Raw genomic sequence first — 17,775 nt, forward strand, 5'->3', positions numbered from 1 at the left:
AAGACAAACGCAGGCAAACTGTTCATAACTTCTATCTCCAATTTTGAAAGGGAACTAAACGCAGACTTGATGCTGCTCGATGAAACAAAACACCATTATCCCGGTCAAACTGTTGTGGTCCGCCATCTTTTTTTGGGATTTAGACGTCAGATTGAAGACATTTTTATCAAGTTTTGAGCATTTATGCAAATTTTTCGCTACACAAAACATTGCTACACGCAGTAATGTTTGCTAACTCTCCTCTGCTGTTGCTTGCGTTCGGTCGAGTGGTTTTCAGTCGCCAAAACAGCTGAAAAAGACCGTTTGGTGGCTAATGCTAACTCTACCGTTGAAATGCATCGGCGCTAATGCTGACGTATGAGCAAGAAAATCCTAATTAACCCGATGATGACCGATCTGTTGAGCTAACGCCATGTCAACGACTCAATCAGGGCTCGACTGGAATTAGTTGCGCTTGAAATACTCTTTGAAATATCTTCCGGAGATGAAAAAGTTGCGCTTCCCATTCATTTAACAGCGTTTTCATCCACGTCAGACCACGACAACTTTATTTATTGTTTCATCTGAGTAATTCCTGCTAAAATCCAGAAACAACTGTTACTCAATCAATCTGTAATTATTATAGATATTAAGAACGTAGCTGTCTGTGATTAAATGTCAACAATTCAGGGAACATCTGCATTAAAAAAGCATAATATATTAATTCTTACAACTCAACTAATCAGAGCCAAGTTCAAATTCTGTTAAAATGTTTATTATTTAAATGATAAATTGATCAAAAACAAACAAAAATAATTGTTGTCTTGTTTTCTCATCATATTGCCGTATTTTCCGGAGTATAAGTCGCACCAGCCAAAAAATGCATAATAGAGAAGAAAAAAACACATATAAGTCGCACTGGAGTATGAAATGCAGTTGTAAGTGTGAAAATAACAAATAATATCACATACAAGTCTAAGTATACAAGTATATAAGTATAAATATAAGTATAAGTCGCACCCTGGCCAAAACTATGAATACAGGTGCGACTTATAGTCCGGAAAATACGATAATAGTTATTTGCGTCAAACTAGACCTTTTTTAAGCCCTGCGACAAGTTGGCCACTGTCCAGGGTGTACCCCGCCTAAGGCCCGAAGTCACTGGGATAGGCTCCAGTCACCCGCGACCCCGAAAGGGAACAAGCGGTAGAAAATGGATGGATGGATGGACCTTTTTTAACAAAGACAGTGGCATTATTAAATCAAAATGGCAAAAAATGATAAACTATTTCACATTTTCACCAATAACACACTCTTAAATATTCTCTATCCAGAAGTCGTCAGACGCCACATATCGAACCGTGTTTTAAAAAGTCAGTTTCTTGTGTTTTGAGCTCTTTTCTCGTGTTTTGAGCCTGGTTTTGTCCCGTGGCAGAGATGGACAGCGGCAGCGGCTCGGCCAGCGCCAGCGCATCCGAGGAGAGCGCCTCGAGATCGGAGAGCGACGAGAGCGACGAAGGCTCCGAGTCGGACGAGGACGACGAGGAGCCCAAGCGCGCCAAGAAGAAGACGCAGGAAGTGAAGAAGGCCGTGCGCCAGAGCGAGAGGTGAAAACACAACGAACAGACGTTAAAAGTGAATGATTACAGCACTTACTATATCAGCGTTTCAACTTGAATGAGATTGAATAGTGTTTGAAATGTAAAAATGTAGTCAATTTGACATATTTAAGAAGGTTTTTGGAGATTATAGACATCAATATGAGTAAAATGAGAAATTAAAGTCATAATAATTGACAATATATTACTTTAGAAGAGCTGTAATGGCTAATTAGAGTAATTGTGATGAGTCTTTTATAACAGTAACATAGAGCAATTATAAACTTTACCTGTAAATATTCTCTATCTAGAAGTCTTCAGTCACCATTTTTACACATTTACTCATTTGGTTGATTGTGTATTTAAAAAGTATAAAGTAATCTTTTAACTCGTCAAATACAAAATAATTGTGTTAACAGATTCATTTGCCCAGTATCCGAGTCAGAAGGTTCTCAGGGTGATAGACAGTTAGTTAGTTAAGACAAAAATCCGAGAACAAGTAGGAAAATACATCTGTGTGTTGGTATATGTATTTTAGGATGGATTTACACACATTGAGACTAAACCAGGACTAAAAAAACAAATCATCTCTGAAATCAGAATTAAACTGAGCTCAAACCGGTGCCAAACAAATACAAGTTTGTTCTTGAGCAATTTACATGTTTTTACCTTTCCTAAAGCTGAACTAAGTAAATAGGTCCTGTGATAGAGCTCCCCCTGCAGGTGCTTTGTGAAACTACACTGTCAGAGAACAGACGCAAAACATTTTTTTCTTTTTTCCCCTTTATTATAATAAGACTTACACACAAAAACATTTCACGTTGCCGAATATTAAAAAAAAGAGCTAGGGTTTCTCAGGAGAGTTGTTTTTAAGTCGATGTTTAAGTTATGAGGCTGGTTTTCCGCTCAGAGACAGCAGGGGGCGATGACGGACACTTCAAACGCCCCGAAAGTACCGATTTAACCATCACAGGGCCTTACAAAGACGTTTAACAAGATGAAAATGTTACTTGATTCTACTTTAAAACATCACATCATCTTGAGCTAGTTCTCTAACCGAAAAACAAAAGTCACAGTTATTCTAAGTCTAAACTAAGATCGTTGTAGCTCGGGCAAAGGAAATCATGTTCGTTAAATAGCTGCAGTCCTTGCTAATTGCGACCATTCAATTTGTGATTTTTGACTTGATTGCAGCACAAATCAAAAGTGCAAATTGAACGGTCGCAATTAGCCAGGACTGCAGTTATTTAACATAATTTCCACGAAACAAAACGTGTTAAAATTGTAGTTTGGACGTCTTTAAGTCATGATTTTTTATTCATTCATCAGTTCATATTTTTCGCTCAAATGTTACTGCTCTTGGACGTGTTTAAAATGTCAACTTTTCAATTTACCGTATTTTCCGGACTATAAGTCGCAGACTATAATTTTGGCCGGGGTGCAACTTATACTTATATTTATACTTATATACTTATACTCTGGAGCGACTTATATGTGATATTATTTGTTATTTTCACACTTGCAATCGCATTTCATACTCCAGTGTGAGTTGTTTTTTTCTTCTCTATTAAGCATTTTTTGGCTGGTGCGACTTATACTCCAGTGCGACTTATATATGTTTTTTTCTTCTCTATTGGGCATTTTTTGGCTGATGCGACTTATACTCCAGTGCGACTTATATGTTTTTTTCTTCTCTATTAAGCATTTTTTGGCTGGTGCGACTTATACTCCAGTGCGACTTATATATGTTTTTTTCTTCTCTATTAAGCATTTTTTGGCTGGTGCGACTTATACTCCAGTGCGACTTATATATGTTTTTTTCTTCTCTATTAAGGATTTTTTGGCTGGTGCGACTTATACTCCAGTACGACTTATATATGTTTTTTTCTTCTCTATTAAGAATTTTTTGGCTTGTGCGACTTATACTCCAGTGCGATTTATAGTCCAGAAAATACGGTAATCCAAACATTGGTCCTGCTTTGCGTTTTCCTTGTTCAAACTGTGAATAGTGGTTCTATTTCCTGTCCCAGTCTGGACCAGAACCAGTCGTGTTCTGGACCCAGTTCAGATCCGGTGCTTCTAAACCGCTGTAGTTCACACGGATAATCTCGTTAGCGAATGAACTAAATGAACGTTTTGCTGAAAATGCGATGGTGTTTTTTTCCAGTGAGCAGAGCAGTGAAGAGGAGAGGAAACCACAGAGGAAACCCAAAGCAAGGAAGACGAGCGAGTCCGAGTCTGAGTCAGACGAGAGCGAGTCCGAGAGCAGCGAATCCGAGTCCAACGAGTCCGAATCCGAGGCCGAGACCAGGAAGAAGAAAAAGGTGAGGACTCGAGATGTTTGACGGTTTCATTTAGACAATTCGACGTTTGAGTCCTCAAAGTGTTCAGGGCTTTTCTCACACTGTTTTCAGGTTTTTGTGACATGAGTAAGATTCAGCGGTGGGTTGTTAAATATTTATAACAATTATTCTATTGTCAATAGAATAAATATAATGTGTTGTCTTCACACGTTTGTTGTTGTGAGAGATTATGGAACACAAGAGGCATATTGTGGTTTAAACTGTCAAATCATTATTTTTGGAAAATTCATTCTGCTTCTTTTTAATATCAACTTTCGTGTTTTTTTTTTTTTTTTTTAAGAATAAGAAAAACAAGACGAGAAACACAATTGTTGTTGGTGTTTTTTTTTTAAATTAGTTTTTCATTTAATTTTTTATTTATTTAATTATTTGTTTTTTTTAGATTTATTTCAATAAATACATTTTTAGAACAAATGCGTTTTGCATATGTTTTCAGGCTTATGTTTTTGTACCAGTGATTACTAAATACATAAAGTACTGAATATTTTTACTCAAGAAAAAGTACAGTTACAAGTACAGTTGTTAAATTTGTACTACTCAGAGTACAGGTTACAAGCTAGTTTTTAAACGCAATTTTAGCAGCATTTTGGATCTTTATTTTACAACAATCTGCACATTCTTTGAGCTTTGGTGTTGTTTTAAGTGTTTGTACTGTGTCAAAACAGTACAAACATTCTATAAAACACCCCTGAGCAGGTGACTTAAATACACAGCTACAAACGTACAATACAAGTCGAAAAGTACAACCTGTGAGGTACTTTTCCGCTCACCGTGGATCCATCGCACTTTCGAAACCGTCCCCGTGGTCATTGGCACGGCGCTGACCTAAGCTGTACGCTGCGTGTTTAAGGGCCCGTCGACAGCTCGCCAGCAGAGTTACGAGGTCATAGACGGCGGCGGCGATGACCCCGTCGTGTTCCCGGGCGACGGCGTGAGAGAGGTGCTCTGTGTGCGGTTGCCGTGGCTTCCAAACGCCTCCGTCTCGCTCTCCACCGTGTCACTCTGTTCTACGACTAAACTGTCTCACGATTCAAGACTTTCTGTTGGCTTTTTCTCAAATTGACCTTTGTTTGTTTGTTTGTTTGTTTGTTTGTTTGTTCTCGATTCTTCTGCCGCTCGATTGTTCATTCACACGTCTGATTTCAGATTGAGTTGAAACCGGTGAAAAAAGAGGCAAAGAAGGAAAGTAAGAAGGAGATGTCTCTGCTCGACCTGGACGACTGTGAGTTTGTGCTTAACATTCTTACATTTTTATTGATTTATTTTTATTTCGATTAAATCTTTTATTCACAGTCTGAAACATCCGGAATCAAAAGCAGTTGGACCTTTTCAAACGACACATTATTTCAGTTTATACAACACAACATCTGAAAACAAACACGTACTTTTAACTCTGCGACAGTCAAATGTTTTTAAAGACGCGTCGACCTGAAGGTTTTACTACAGACGAGCGTGAAAAGGGAGAGACATTCAGCAAAGGATCAAAGTCAAACTCATGACACTTGAAGTATTTGTTTTTCACGTCCAGATCCAGTGTTTCGTTTTCTAGTCTAAACCAGACTAAAACTGGTGTAACTCGGGTGGAAAACTGCGAGTACAGCGACAATCCTTTTCTATTAAGATTTTTTCATTTTTTTTAAAGAACAAAGAACAAAAATATATAAATATACATATATTATACAAACATGAAAAATCACACAAAACACGACCGGAGTAAGAAAAACAGACATAATTCAAAATACATCCCACAAATCATTAAAAACACAACTGAACACATTTGAGCTTCCATTTTTAATCACAGGATCTTTACATTTTTATATTTACATGTTTATGATGATATTTAATCAGGACTCTGAGCCGACGCTGTGACAGAGCGCGGTCTTCAGCTCGAAAGATCAGAGCGAGTGGCGACTCTTTTCTTTCTCTTTTGGACGGATCGTTTAAATCACGCTCCGATCGTGTCTTCGACGTAACGTGACGTGTTGTTGTTTTGCAGTCGAGCCGTCGCCGTCTCCTCAGGCGACGCCCGTCAACGCCTTCATGTCCAGCAGCCTCGCCACGGACCTGGAGGGACTGTCGCTGTCGGACGGCGTCCTCGCTCCCGCCGTAAGAACGAGGACTTGTTTCAGCCGCCGAGCTCCTTGTGTAGACTTTATTATTTCATTATGAATACAAACGAGTAAAACTAATGTATTTGAAAAGAAAACATTGAGTGTGAAATGCAATGTTCTGAGAAAACTCCCATTTTCTTCTTCTTCTTCTTCTTCTTCTTCTTCTTCTTCTTCTTCTTCTTCTTCTTCTTCTTCTTCTTCTTCTTCTTCTTCTTCTGCTACATTACCGCCACCTACTGGAATTGTACATCTTCAAAGTTTGTGTTTTACGCTATACCGTAAAAAAAAAAAAAGTACAGAAAGGAAGTGAAAGAAAGAGAGTAACAAAACAACAAAAACACATTCGCTTCTAATTGTAGTAAAATGATGTTTGTCTTTGTGATGTCACAATAGAGCAGTGACATCATCTTTCACTTTCACTTTTTTTTTGCGTATAGCGTAAAACACTTACTTTGAAGACGTACGACTACAGAAAACCTACATCTACTACCGCCATAAAACACCAAAGAAGAAGAACCATAAAAGTAGTACGTTTGGAAAGGGGGCGCAAAATATGAATGTTTTCCGGAAGTTTCCCATGAGAACTTCAGCGCTGTCGTGTAGAAAAATGTTCAAAAAAAAGAAAAATGGTCAGTCGCTGTTCTTTTTATAGAACCATTTATTAAACATGTTTTTGGGGTAATATAACGGTAATATATCTTCAGTTCCATTCCCATCAAATCCCACGAATTCTCAATAATTCCCATGACATTTTGCCGCCCTTTTTTATTTTCACAGATAAAAAACCCTTTTCACATTAACTACATTCATCGCTTTAATAGAAAACAATCTGTAATAGAGAGCGATAACACCAGATGGCGCTATTTCAGTCAAACAAGTATTTCTTTTTCACTTTAAAGGCTTCAAGATAGAAAATATTTAAGAATAAAGCCTGTTATTGATTATTTTTTGGACATTGTGGTTCAATAACGTTCTAAAAACACATTCTCGTTGGTTCGGTCCAAATAGCGATCCCAAAAGATACGACCGGGACTATCGTATGCGTCAGACGTAGACGTAGTATAAACCGCCGTGGAAACTTCACTTCGTTTACCTTTTGGCAGGCGATCTCCCCCTCGAGCTCCGTGAAGACCTTCGAGTTGCTGCACAGGATCACGGGAGAGGGCCTGACGGTCGAGTACTGCTTCAGCCGGCAGCCGTTCAGCCCCGACGCCAACATGGTCGCCGTCCAAATCCACTTCACCAACAACTCCTCGTCCGACGTGTCCGGCCTGCACGTGGAGGACGCCAAGCTGCAGTCCGGCATGAGGGTCAAGGACTTCCCCGAGATTGGTGAGGGACGGGGTGTCGGGAGCCGGCGTTTGTCTCGCTGTTGCGTCTGATGCGTCCGTGGGGGTTTTTTCGGTTAAGGGGGCGTCTGGTCACCCTAGATAAAACTGTCTGCGAGTAGGCTAATGTTTATTAGCATAGCCGCGCAGTAAACTAGCATTTTCTGGTGGTGGAAAAGGTGCTGCGGCCGAGCGTCTGACTGGATGTGTTTCTCGTCTCTCGTTTTTAAACGTTGTAAATGTTGTTGTTTGTGCAGAGTCGCTGGCGGCCGGAGAAACCACCACGGCCGTGATGGGCGTCGACTTCTGCGACTCCACTCAAGCGGCAAACTTCCAGCTCTGGTGAGAGAGGCGTTTATGACTTTACAGCGTGTCAAGCAAAGTCATGGAACGGCATGAAGGAATCGCTTTGTTGTAACGTTAAAACATGACTGGACTTGTGTTTAGCTTCAGTCACGCTCCTGTTTGTGAGCTCCTCTTCTCCGCTTCTTCTCTGAGCCTCGCAAAAAACAATCAGTTTAAAATTTCCCAAACTTGTGATGTCATAGGCTTCTCCTTTAACCGACACCAAAACGTGGTGGAGGGGTTTGAGCGCCCGAATGATCCCAGGAGCTATGTTGTCGGGGGCTTTAAGCCCCTGGTAGGATCTCCCAAGGCAAACAGGTCCTGAGTGACATGTCAGACCAAGAGCGGTTCAGAAGCCCCTTATGATGAGTTCAACAACAAGGCCAGTTACATCGCCCGGATTGACGTTACCGGAGCCCCATCCTGGAGCCAGGCCTGGCATGAGTGCTCGACGGCGAGCGTCTGGTGGCCAGGTCGGGGCACAGCTCGAAAGAGCGAAGTGGGGCCGCCCTCCCGTGGGCCCACCACCCGCAGGAGGATCCATAAGGGGCCGGTGTAGAGTGATCTGGGCGGCAGTCGACGGCAGGGGCCTCGACGACCAGATCTCCAGACACATTATTATGTGTCTGGAGGGGCTCATTGGCCTTCGGGTGGGGGACAGGTCTCTCACTGTTGTGTCAGCCTACAGGCCGAACAGCAGTGCAGAGTACCCGGCCTTCTTGGAGTCCCTGGGAGGGGTACTGGACAATGCATCGACCGGGGACTCCGTTGTTCTACTGGGGGACTTCAACGCCCACGTGGGCAATGACAGTGACACCTGGAGAGGGATGATCGGGAAGAACGGCTTCCCCGATCTGAACCCGAGCGGTGTTCAGTTATTGGACTTCTGTGCAAGCCACGGATTGTCCATAACGGACACCATGTTCAAGCACAAGGGTGTCCATCAGTGCACATGGCCAAGGTCAATGATCTACTTTGTTGTCGTGTCATCTGACCTCCGGCCGCGTGTCTTGGACACTCGGGTGAAGAGAGGGGCAGAGCTGTCAACTGATCACCACCTGGTGGTGAGTTGGATCCGTTGGCGGAGGAGGAAGCCGGACAGACTTGGCAGACCCAATCGCATTGTGAGGGTCTGTTGGGAACGTCTTGCGGAACCCTCTGTCAGCAGGGTCTTCAACTCACACCTCCGGGAGAGCTTCTCCCATATCCCGGGGGAGGCTGGGGACATTGAGTCCGAGTGGACCATGTTCTCTACCTCCAATATTGATGCGGCTGCTCGGAGCTGTGGTCGCAAGGTCTCCGATGCCTGTCGTGGCGGCAACCCCCGAACCCGGTGGTGGAGGCTGAAGAAGGAGGCACATCAGGCCACTCTGGCTTGTGGGTCTCCTGAGGTCATTGACAGGTATCGGCAGGCCAAGCGGGCTGCAGCTCGTGCTGTCGCAGAGGCAAAAACCCGGGGCTGGGAGGAGTTCGGGGAGGCCATGGAGGAGGACTATCGGTGGGCCCCAAAGAAATTCTGGCAAACTGTCCGGCGCCTCAGGAAGGGAAAGCAGTGCTTCACCAACACCGTTTACAGTGCGGGTGGAGACCTGCTGATCTCGACTGGGGATGTCGTCGGGCGGTGGAAGGAATACTTTGAGGACCTCCTTAATCCCACCGTCACGACTTCCGAAGAGAAAGCAGAGACCGGGGACTCAGAGGCTGACTCGTCCATCACCCAAGCTGAAGTCACTGAGGTTGTTGGCAAACTCCTCAGTGGCAGGGCTCCGGGGGTGGATGAGATCCGCCCTGAGTACCTAAAGTCTATGGATGTTGTAGGACTGTCTTGTCTGACACGTCTCTGCAACATCGCGTGGCGGTCGGGGACCGTGCCTCTGGACTGGCAGACCAGGGTGGTGGTCCTTCTGTTCAAGAAGGGGGACCGGAGGGTTTGTTCCAACTACAGAGTGATCACACTCCTCAGCCTCCCCGGTGAGGTCTATTCCAGGTCCTGGAGTGGAGAATCTGACCGATAGTCGAACCTCGGATTCAAGAGGAGCAGAGTGGTTTTCGTCCCGGTCGTGGAACACTGGACCAGCTCTATACTCTCCATCGGGTGCTCGAGGGTTCATGGGAGTTTGCCCAACCAGTCCACATATGCTATGTGGATCTGGAGAAAGCTTTCGACCGTGTCCCTTGGGGTGTCCTTTGGGGGGGTGCTCCGGGAGTAGGGGGTCCGGGGCCCTTTGCTCAGGGCTGTCCGGTCCCTGTATGACCGGAGCAGGAGCTGTGTTCATTGCCGGCAGTAAGTCAGACTTGTTCCCAGTGCATGTTGGACTCTGCCAGGGCTGCCCTTTGTCACCGGTTCTGTTCATAATTTTTACGGACAGAATTTCTAGGCGCAATCAGGGGTCGGAGGGTGTTGTCATGGGTCGGAGGGTGTCCGGTTTGGGGACCACAGGATTTCATCTCTGCTGTTTGCAGACGATGTTGTCCTGATGGCTCCATCAAACCCGGACCTGCAGCTGCACTGGGACAGTTTGCAGGCGAGTGTGAAGCGGCTGGGATGAGAATCAGCACCTCCAAATCCGAGGCCATGGTTCTCGACCGGAAAAAGTTGGCTTGCCCTCTCCAGGTGGGTGGGGAGTCCTTGCCCCAAGTGGAGGAGTTCAAGTATCTCTCACGAGAGAGGGAAGGATGGAGCGTGAGATTGACAGGCGGATCGGTGCAGCGGCTGCAGTGATGCAGAACGGAGCCAATTACGGAGCTGGAAACAGGCGATGGTTTAACAGTCTTTAATTGAATAAAACAGAAAAAAAATACAAAGTCCTTCCAGCGGTGGTCAGATCCAGCAAATAACGGTGTCAGAGAATAGGCGAGTTATAGTCTTAAATCCGTTCCAGGTTCGATACACAGGTCAAACAGCAATGTCAGAGGCCAGGCAGAGGGAAATCTCAGGACTGTCCAAGGTCGATGATGGCAAACAGGAATCACGAGGAGTAGGCAGAAATCAGAGTCGAGTCAGAGTCAAAAACGCTCGACTGCTGGGGCTAGCTGGGCTTCGCAGACAATCTCGCACTGAACAGAGGAAAACAAACCCCTAAAATACTACACCCAATGATTAACAATGAGATACAGTGATGCGCTGAGAGACAAAAGGGGCGGTAACCAGAGGGAGAACAAGAAGGGAGGGGGGAAACGAAGAGGAGCAGAGATAGAAGACTGTGAGTAAAACATGACAAAACATAATATATCCAGATCAGACTGTGACCATGACACCTCTGTTTTTTTTCAGCACAAACTCCAAGAAGTTCTTCGTGTCGATCCAGCCTCCCGTCGGCGAGCTGATGAGGCCACTCTTCATGACGGAGAACGAGTTCAAGAAGGAGCAAGGTGAGAACAAACCCGTACAAGTCCTTTCTCCTCTGGGCCTTTCCATCAGCACCAGCTCTGCAGCGTTACCGGGGCGACGATGTACACAACGTGACTCGTGAGGGCTCCAGAAACCGCTGACTCCATCGCAAGAGTTCAAATGAAAGAAGAGTTAAACGTAACTTGTATTAATCCAACAGGAAGTTGAAGGGCGTGTGACTGGTTTTTAAGATTGACTAGTTTTGACTTTATGTGGTGTATTTATACCTGTTGTACATATATATTATAGTTTTACACCAATCGAGCAGGTATTTGTGGAGAAAACGTTGAAAAATCTGTAGAAAATGACAGGAAGTGACATCACACCAGTCAAAGTTTATACAGATTTTACACAAACAAACAACGTTTTTGACTCTTTAAACATGAATTCAACAAAATAAAGTCGCTCTCATGTATTTTTATTCATCAAATTTAAAGAAATTGTGACATTAGATGATTTCCTAGTGTGATGTCATCAATTACAAACAGGAAGTGGAAGTATAAACCTAAAAATGAGCTATTCTGTGATAACATTTTAATAATTTTTAGCTACATTTAAATAAATAAAACGTAAGTGTATTTGAGTTCAATGAGTGGTCCGACCTGTAGGGGGCGCTTTAAACACCGGCTGTATTTACACGCAGGCAACAGAAGATCCTTGTCTGATTTCCGGCGTAATCGGATTATTGCGTTTCCACGTGAACAGCTGATGCGAGCGATTTGTCTGGATAAAATATGTGAAACAAAGACATAAATGTCAGAGAAAATGTTACAGATTGAAAAGGTTTTGTTAGAATCCGTTGTGCTTTGTCTTCTGCACAAAAGTCACTGGAAACGTCCACAAACGAGGCGTCGCCGAGCGCTTTGGATGATCACAAACCAGAGCAACTAACGACCAAACAAAGGTGCAAATATAAGGACTGAGGATTTACCTCAGTTATTGATGAAAAGTATCAATGCTTTAGTATTTTTTGGACATAATACCAATGTTTTTGTGATAAAATGGTCTTTTCATACTTGTTTATCAGAATCAGAAAAGGTTTATTGTCGTTGTCAATGAATTCACAAACTTGAACTTGTCTTGGTGATCGATGCAACATAAAACAATGAACAATGAATAAGTCAAAAGAGAAACAGTTTAAATCTGTTATGAAATAAGAATAACAATAAGCTATACATGACACGACAACAAAGTCGATCATTGATCTTCGGCCTTGTGCTTGAACATGGTGGCAAGCACAGAAGTCCAATAACTGAACACCGCTCGGGTTCAGATCGGGGAAGCCGTTCTTCCCGATCACCCCTCTCCAGGTCTCACTGTCGCCCACGTGGGCGTTGAAGTCCCCCAGTAGAACAATGGTAGAGTCCCCGGTCATTGCACTGTCTAGTACCCCTCCCAAGGACTCCAAGAAGGCCGGGTAATCTGCATAGAAATGTAGAAGAACGACATAATCTAAATACTTTTGTGACTTTCTTGTGCCCATTCATGTTGTGTCCATGACGACGGCTGTATTCACCACAGTCACTGCACTCGTGAGGGTCCAGTCTTTTCTGAGCCACTCGTGTGTCGACCTCTTGAGCTGAAACGTCTTCTGTGTTTGAGGAAGTGTGAGGATCTAATGTCAAAGGAATGCAGTGTTTCCGGGTCAGAACTGCTCAGAGCCTCGGCCGACACAGAGTGTGGTGCAGTGGAAAGATCACAAGTTATGATTAAAGTGAGAGTGTTTAAGAAGTGTTCATGAGTCCAACATCAGAGGGAAAGAAACTGTTCTTGTGGAGGGAGGTTCTGTGATCGTTGATGGTGGTGCTGAAAAAAAGTTAAGTGTAAATAACGGCGATTAAAGTACAACTGGTCACTTGTAGTTGATCAGTCCTTCAAACAATGATCAGACTCGTGACATGAACGTCTCCTCCACAGGTTTGTGACATAAACGTCTCCTCCACAGGTTTGTGACATAAACGTCTCCTCCACAGGTTTGTGACATAAACGTCTCCTCCACAGGTTTGTGACATAAACGTCTCCTCCACAGGTCAGCTGATGGGCATGAACGAGATATCAGAGAAGCTGACGCTGGACTCGAGCTGTCGAAACGAACACGCCATCGTCCAGAGGGTGACGACGGCCGCCAACCTGAGCCGTGTGCCCTGTGGCGCCGACAACGAGTGCAGGTCAGAGTCCTGCTCTAACTAAACCAGGACTAAACCAGGACTAAACCAGGACTAAATCAGGACTATCCATCCATCGTCTTCCGCTTCGCGGGGGCAGCAGTCTAAGTAGGGACTCCCAGACTTCCTCCTCCCCAGACACTTCACCCAACTCCTCCGGGGGGATTCCGAGACGTTCCCAGGCCAGCCGAGAGACATAGTCCCTCCAGCGTGTCCTGGGTCTTCCACATGGCTTTTTACTGTTTGGACATGCCCGAAACACCTTCCCAGGGAGGCGCCCAGGAGGCATCCGGAACAGATGAGACACCTCAGCTGGAGGAGCAGCGGCTCTACTCCGAGCTCCTCCCGTGCGACTGAGCTCCTCACCCTATCTCTAAGGGAGCGCCCAGCCACCCGGCGGAGGAAAGTAATTTCGACCGCTTGTATCCGCGATCTTGTCCTCTCGGTCATTACCCAAAGCTCATGACCATAGGTGAGGTCAGGAACGTAGATTGACCGGTAAATTGAGAGCTTTGCCTTTCGACTCAGCTTCTTCTTTACCACAACGGTCCGATGCAGCGACTGCATCACTGCAGCCGCTGCACCGATCCGCCTGTCGATCTCACGCTCCATCCTTCCCTCACTCGTGAACAAGACCCCGAGATACTTGAACTCCTCCACTTGAGGCAAGGACTCCCCACCCACCTGAAGAGGGCAAGCCACCTTTTTTCCGGTCGAGAACCATGATTCTCATCCCAGCCGCTTCACACTCGGCTGCAAACCGTCCCAGTGCATGTTTCAGGTCCGAGTTTGATGGAGCCATCAGGACAACATCGTCTGCAAACAGCAGAGATGAGATCCTGTGGTCCCCAAACCGGACCCCCTCCGACCCCTGACTGCACTTAGAAATTCTGTCCATAAAAACTATGAACAGAACCGGTGACAAAGGGCAGCCCTGACAGAGTCCAACATGCACAGGGAACAGGTCTGACTTACTGCCGGCAATGAACACAGCTCCTGCTCCGGTCATACAGGGACCGGACAGCCCTGAGCAAAGGGCCCCGGACCCCGTACTACCGGAGCACCCCCCAAAGGACACCCCGAGGGACACGGTTGAAAGCCTTCTCCAGATCCACAAAGCACATGTGGACTGGTTGGGCAAACTCCCATGAACCCTCGAAGCACCCGATGGAGAGTATAGAGCTGGTCCAGTGTACCACGACCGGGACGAAAACCACTCTGCTCCTCCTGAATCCGAGGTTCGACTATCGGTCAGATTCTCCACTCCAGGACCTGGAATAGACCTTACCGGGGAGGCTGAGGAGTGTGATCACTCTGTAGTTGGAACACACCCTCCCGTCCCCCTTCTTGAACAGTCTGCCAGTCCAGAGGCACGGTCCCCGACTGCCATGCGATGTTGCAGAGACGTGTCAGTCAGTGTCAGGCGACATCCCTTACTTCCGGTTTCCACCACCGGGTTCGGGGGTTGCCGTTGCGACGGGCACCGGAGACCTTGTGACCACAGCTCCGAGCAGCCGCATCAACAATGGAGGTGGAGAACATGGTCCACTCGAAATCAATGTCCCCAGCCTCCCTCGGGATATGGGAGAAGCTCTCCCGGAGGTGTGAGTTGAGACGTTCCCAAAAGACCCTCACAATGCGCTTGGGTCTGCCAAGTCCTCCTCCGCCAGCAGATCCAACTCACCACCAGGTGGTGATCGGTTGACAATTCTGCCCCTCTCTTCACCCGAGTGTCCAAGACACGCGGCGGAGGTCAGATGACACGACAACAAAGTCAATCATTGATCTCCGGCCTTGTGCTTGAACATGGTGGCAAGCACAGAAGTCCAATAACTGAACACCGCTCGGGTTCAGATCGGGGAAGCCATTCTTCCCGATCACCCCTCTCCAGGTCTCACTGTCGCCCACGTGGGCGTTGAAGTCCCCAAGTAGAACAACGGTAGAGTCCCCGGTTGGTGCACTGTCTAGTACCCCTCCCAAGGACTCCAAGAAGACCGGGTAATCTGCACTGCTGTTCGGGCCGTAGGCCGACACAACAGAGCGGAGACCTGTCCCCCACCCGAAGGCGAAGGGACCCGACCCTCTCATCCACACAGGGTGAATTCCAACACATTTGCGAGATGGTTCCAGAGCCCAAACTGTGCGTGGAGGTGAGGCCGACTATATCTAGTTGATATTGCTCAACCTCTCGCACAAGCTCAGGCTCTTTCCCCCCCTGCGATGTGCCATTCCATGTCATCTCGCTTATATGTACGAAGATCTGTTCGTCGAGGGCCCTGCGTCGAGCACCCACCCCAGGCCTGGCTCCAGGATGGGGCCCCGGTAACGCCAATCTGGGCGACGTAACTGGCCTTGATATTGAGCTCATGATGAAGGGCTTCTGAACCGCTCTTGGTCTGACCCGTCACTCAGGACCTGTTTGCCTTGGGAGATCCTACCAGGGGCTTAAAGCCCCCAACAACATAGCTCCTGAGATCATTTGGGTGCTCAAACCCCTCCACCACGTTAAGGTGTCGGTTCAAGGAGGGGCAAACCAAGACTAAACCAAGTCTAAACCAGGACTTAACCAGGGCTAAACCAGGACTAAACCAGGACTAAACCAGGACTAAACCAGGACTAAACCAGGACTAAACCAGGACTAAACCAGAATACTTCATAGTTTCCTTTAGATTGAGAGAACAACAATAAGTTTATTAAAGCGCAAGGAGAGTGAGAGCTTCAGAGAGTATTGTTGGTTCAAAAAGGACACGCCTCCACAGCTTGGCAAACTGTAAAAACAAATAAGCTTTTTTTATATAGAAAAATGTACTTTATTAAACTTTCACAGAGCGTTGCCTCGGACATTTTAGACGCTTTTAACTTTTTCTAAAGTAAGTTTATTAATATAGCAAACTTGGCTCGAAATATGTCCAATTTTGTCTTTTGGATCGCCGTATAAACCTGTATTCCATGCTATAGGGGGCGCTAGCGAGTAACATTCTTTCACAATGAGTAGGTTTATCCAAAAAAGTGCGACTCACATTTGAACAAAACCAGAATACGTCTTTATTTATTCAATTAAAGCACTAAAGCCAATTTCACCCTTGAGTTTGCTGATGTTCCTCTCCAGTTTCCCCCGTTCAGACGTGTAGCGTGTATTTGTTCACCGCGGCGTCTTTAGAACACGCTATAAGAACATGTCACGCCCTCCCTCACGTGTGCACTAACCATGATCCCTCTGCACCTTTTTCTTTTTCACTCGTTTCTTTATATTCCTCTGCTTTGCTTTGCTAATCTCCAGTCCTCCTGTCCCTCCGCCTGATTTTCCCGTTTACAGGTTCGCCGCCCGGACCGTGACTGGCAACAGCCTGGTCCTGGTCACCGTGGCGACCAGAGCGGAGGGCGCGGCGCAGCTGACGGTCAACTGCGACAAAATGCTGATCGGCACGATGCTGGTCAAGGAAATCCTCCAGGCGCTGACGCAGTGACCGAGCTGGAGACTTTGCCGACTCCGCCCGATCCGTAGCAGTTCTGAAGCAGGATTATACGTCACAAATCGTTTTTTTTTTCTGTCTCGTTTCGTCGATCAAAGACGTGATATTCTGTCTCTTCGCCCGATGTTCAGACGCAGAACGTTTCCTTCACAAGCGAATGAACGGTGAAGCCAGTGTATTTATATTTAAAGAGCTTACGACAGGTTAGACGGCCCATTTCACCAAAACACACTTAAGATCATTATTGTAGTTTAGATTAGCCATTTTTTTTTATCAATTTAAAAAAAAAAAAAAAATTTGACCCCATTGGAGATTGGCATTTCGTCCGGAGGCGGAGCTTTGCATTCTATAATTCTTCACAATTTTAATCAGCAAATATTAATTTTTGACAATGCATTTATCACATTTTGGAGAAGGCATAGATTTATTTATTCATATTTATTTATGTTTATATATGTGTTGTTGTTGTTTAATTTATTTATTTTATTTATTTTATTTATTTTATTTATTTTATTTATTTTATTTATTTTATTTATTTTATTTATTTTATTTATTTTATTTATTTTATTTATTTTATTTATTTTAAGACGTTGTGCTCGTAGGCTTTATTGACAGGAAGTAGCTCACATTCAGGACAACATTAGATTTTAGCTTTAGCTTTAGCAGTTAAGATAAATATATTTCAACTTTGGCTAAAAAATATTAAAATGTTGTCCCAGAATAGCTCACTTTTTTATGTTTATAATTTTACTTCCTGTTTTTAGTTGATGACATCACACTTGGAAATTACCCAGCAAACACTGGGCCAAAACTCAGCTAATGTCACTATTATTTAATTTGACAAATAAAAATATATGAGAGTGACTTTATTTTGTTGAATTAATGTTTAGAGTCAAAAAGTTTGTGTAAATCCTGCATAAACTTTGACTGGAACGAGTGTCCCTGCTGTGACGTCACTTCCTGTCACATTTCCCACAGATTTTTCAACGTTTTCTCCTCAAACACCTGCTCGATCGGTGTAA

At 45.1% G+C, this 17,775-nt stretch overlaps 1 protein-coding gene across 10 annotated transcripts in view; it reads left to right on the forward strand.

Annotated features, from left to right (window-relative positions):
• ap3b2 (adaptor related protein complex 3 subunit beta 2) overlaps positions 1-16,795 on the forward strand; it is a 62,787-nt gene extending 45,992 nt beyond the window's left edge. For 7 of the 10 annotated variants that reach the window (XM_072436035.1, XM_072436037.1, XM_072436038.1 and 4 more), the window contains 9 exons: positions 1,415-1,586; positions 3,745-3,916; positions 5,093-5,162; positions 5,937-6,046; positions 7,155-7,383; positions 7,637-7,721; positions 10,999-11,096; positions 13,145-13,283; positions 16,561-16,789. In XM_072436035.1, coding sequence (XP_072292136.1) covers positions 1,415-1,586; positions 3,745-3,916; positions 5,093-5,162; positions 5,937-6,046; positions 7,155-7,383; positions 7,637-7,721; positions 10,999-11,096; positions 13,145-13,283; positions 16,561-16,747 — 1,262 coding nt within the window. In that variant the 3' untranslated portion in view covers positions 16,748-16,789. Of the gene's footprint in view, positions 1-1,414; positions 1,587-3,744; positions 3,917-5,092; positions 5,163-5,936; positions 6,047-7,154; positions 7,384-7,636; positions 7,722-10,998; positions 11,097-13,144; positions 13,284-16,560 lie in introns of all 10 variants that reach the window. The other 3 variants (XM_072436040.1, XM_072436039.1, XM_072436032.1) reach the window with 1 other exon arrangement.
• The last annotated feature ends 980 nt before the right edge of the window (positions 16,796-17,775 follow it).

The sequence above is a fragment of the Eucyclogobius newberryi genome, unplaced genomic scaffold, assembly GCF_026437365.1.
Source record: "Eucyclogobius newberryi isolate DKJ021-1_F unplaced genomic scaffold, fEucNew1.0.hap1 SCAF_7, whole genome shotgun sequence".
In the NCBI taxonomy this organism is placed as follows: Eukaryota; Metazoa; Chordata; class Actinopteri; order Gobiiformes; family Gobiidae; genus Eucyclogobius; species Eucyclogobius newberryi.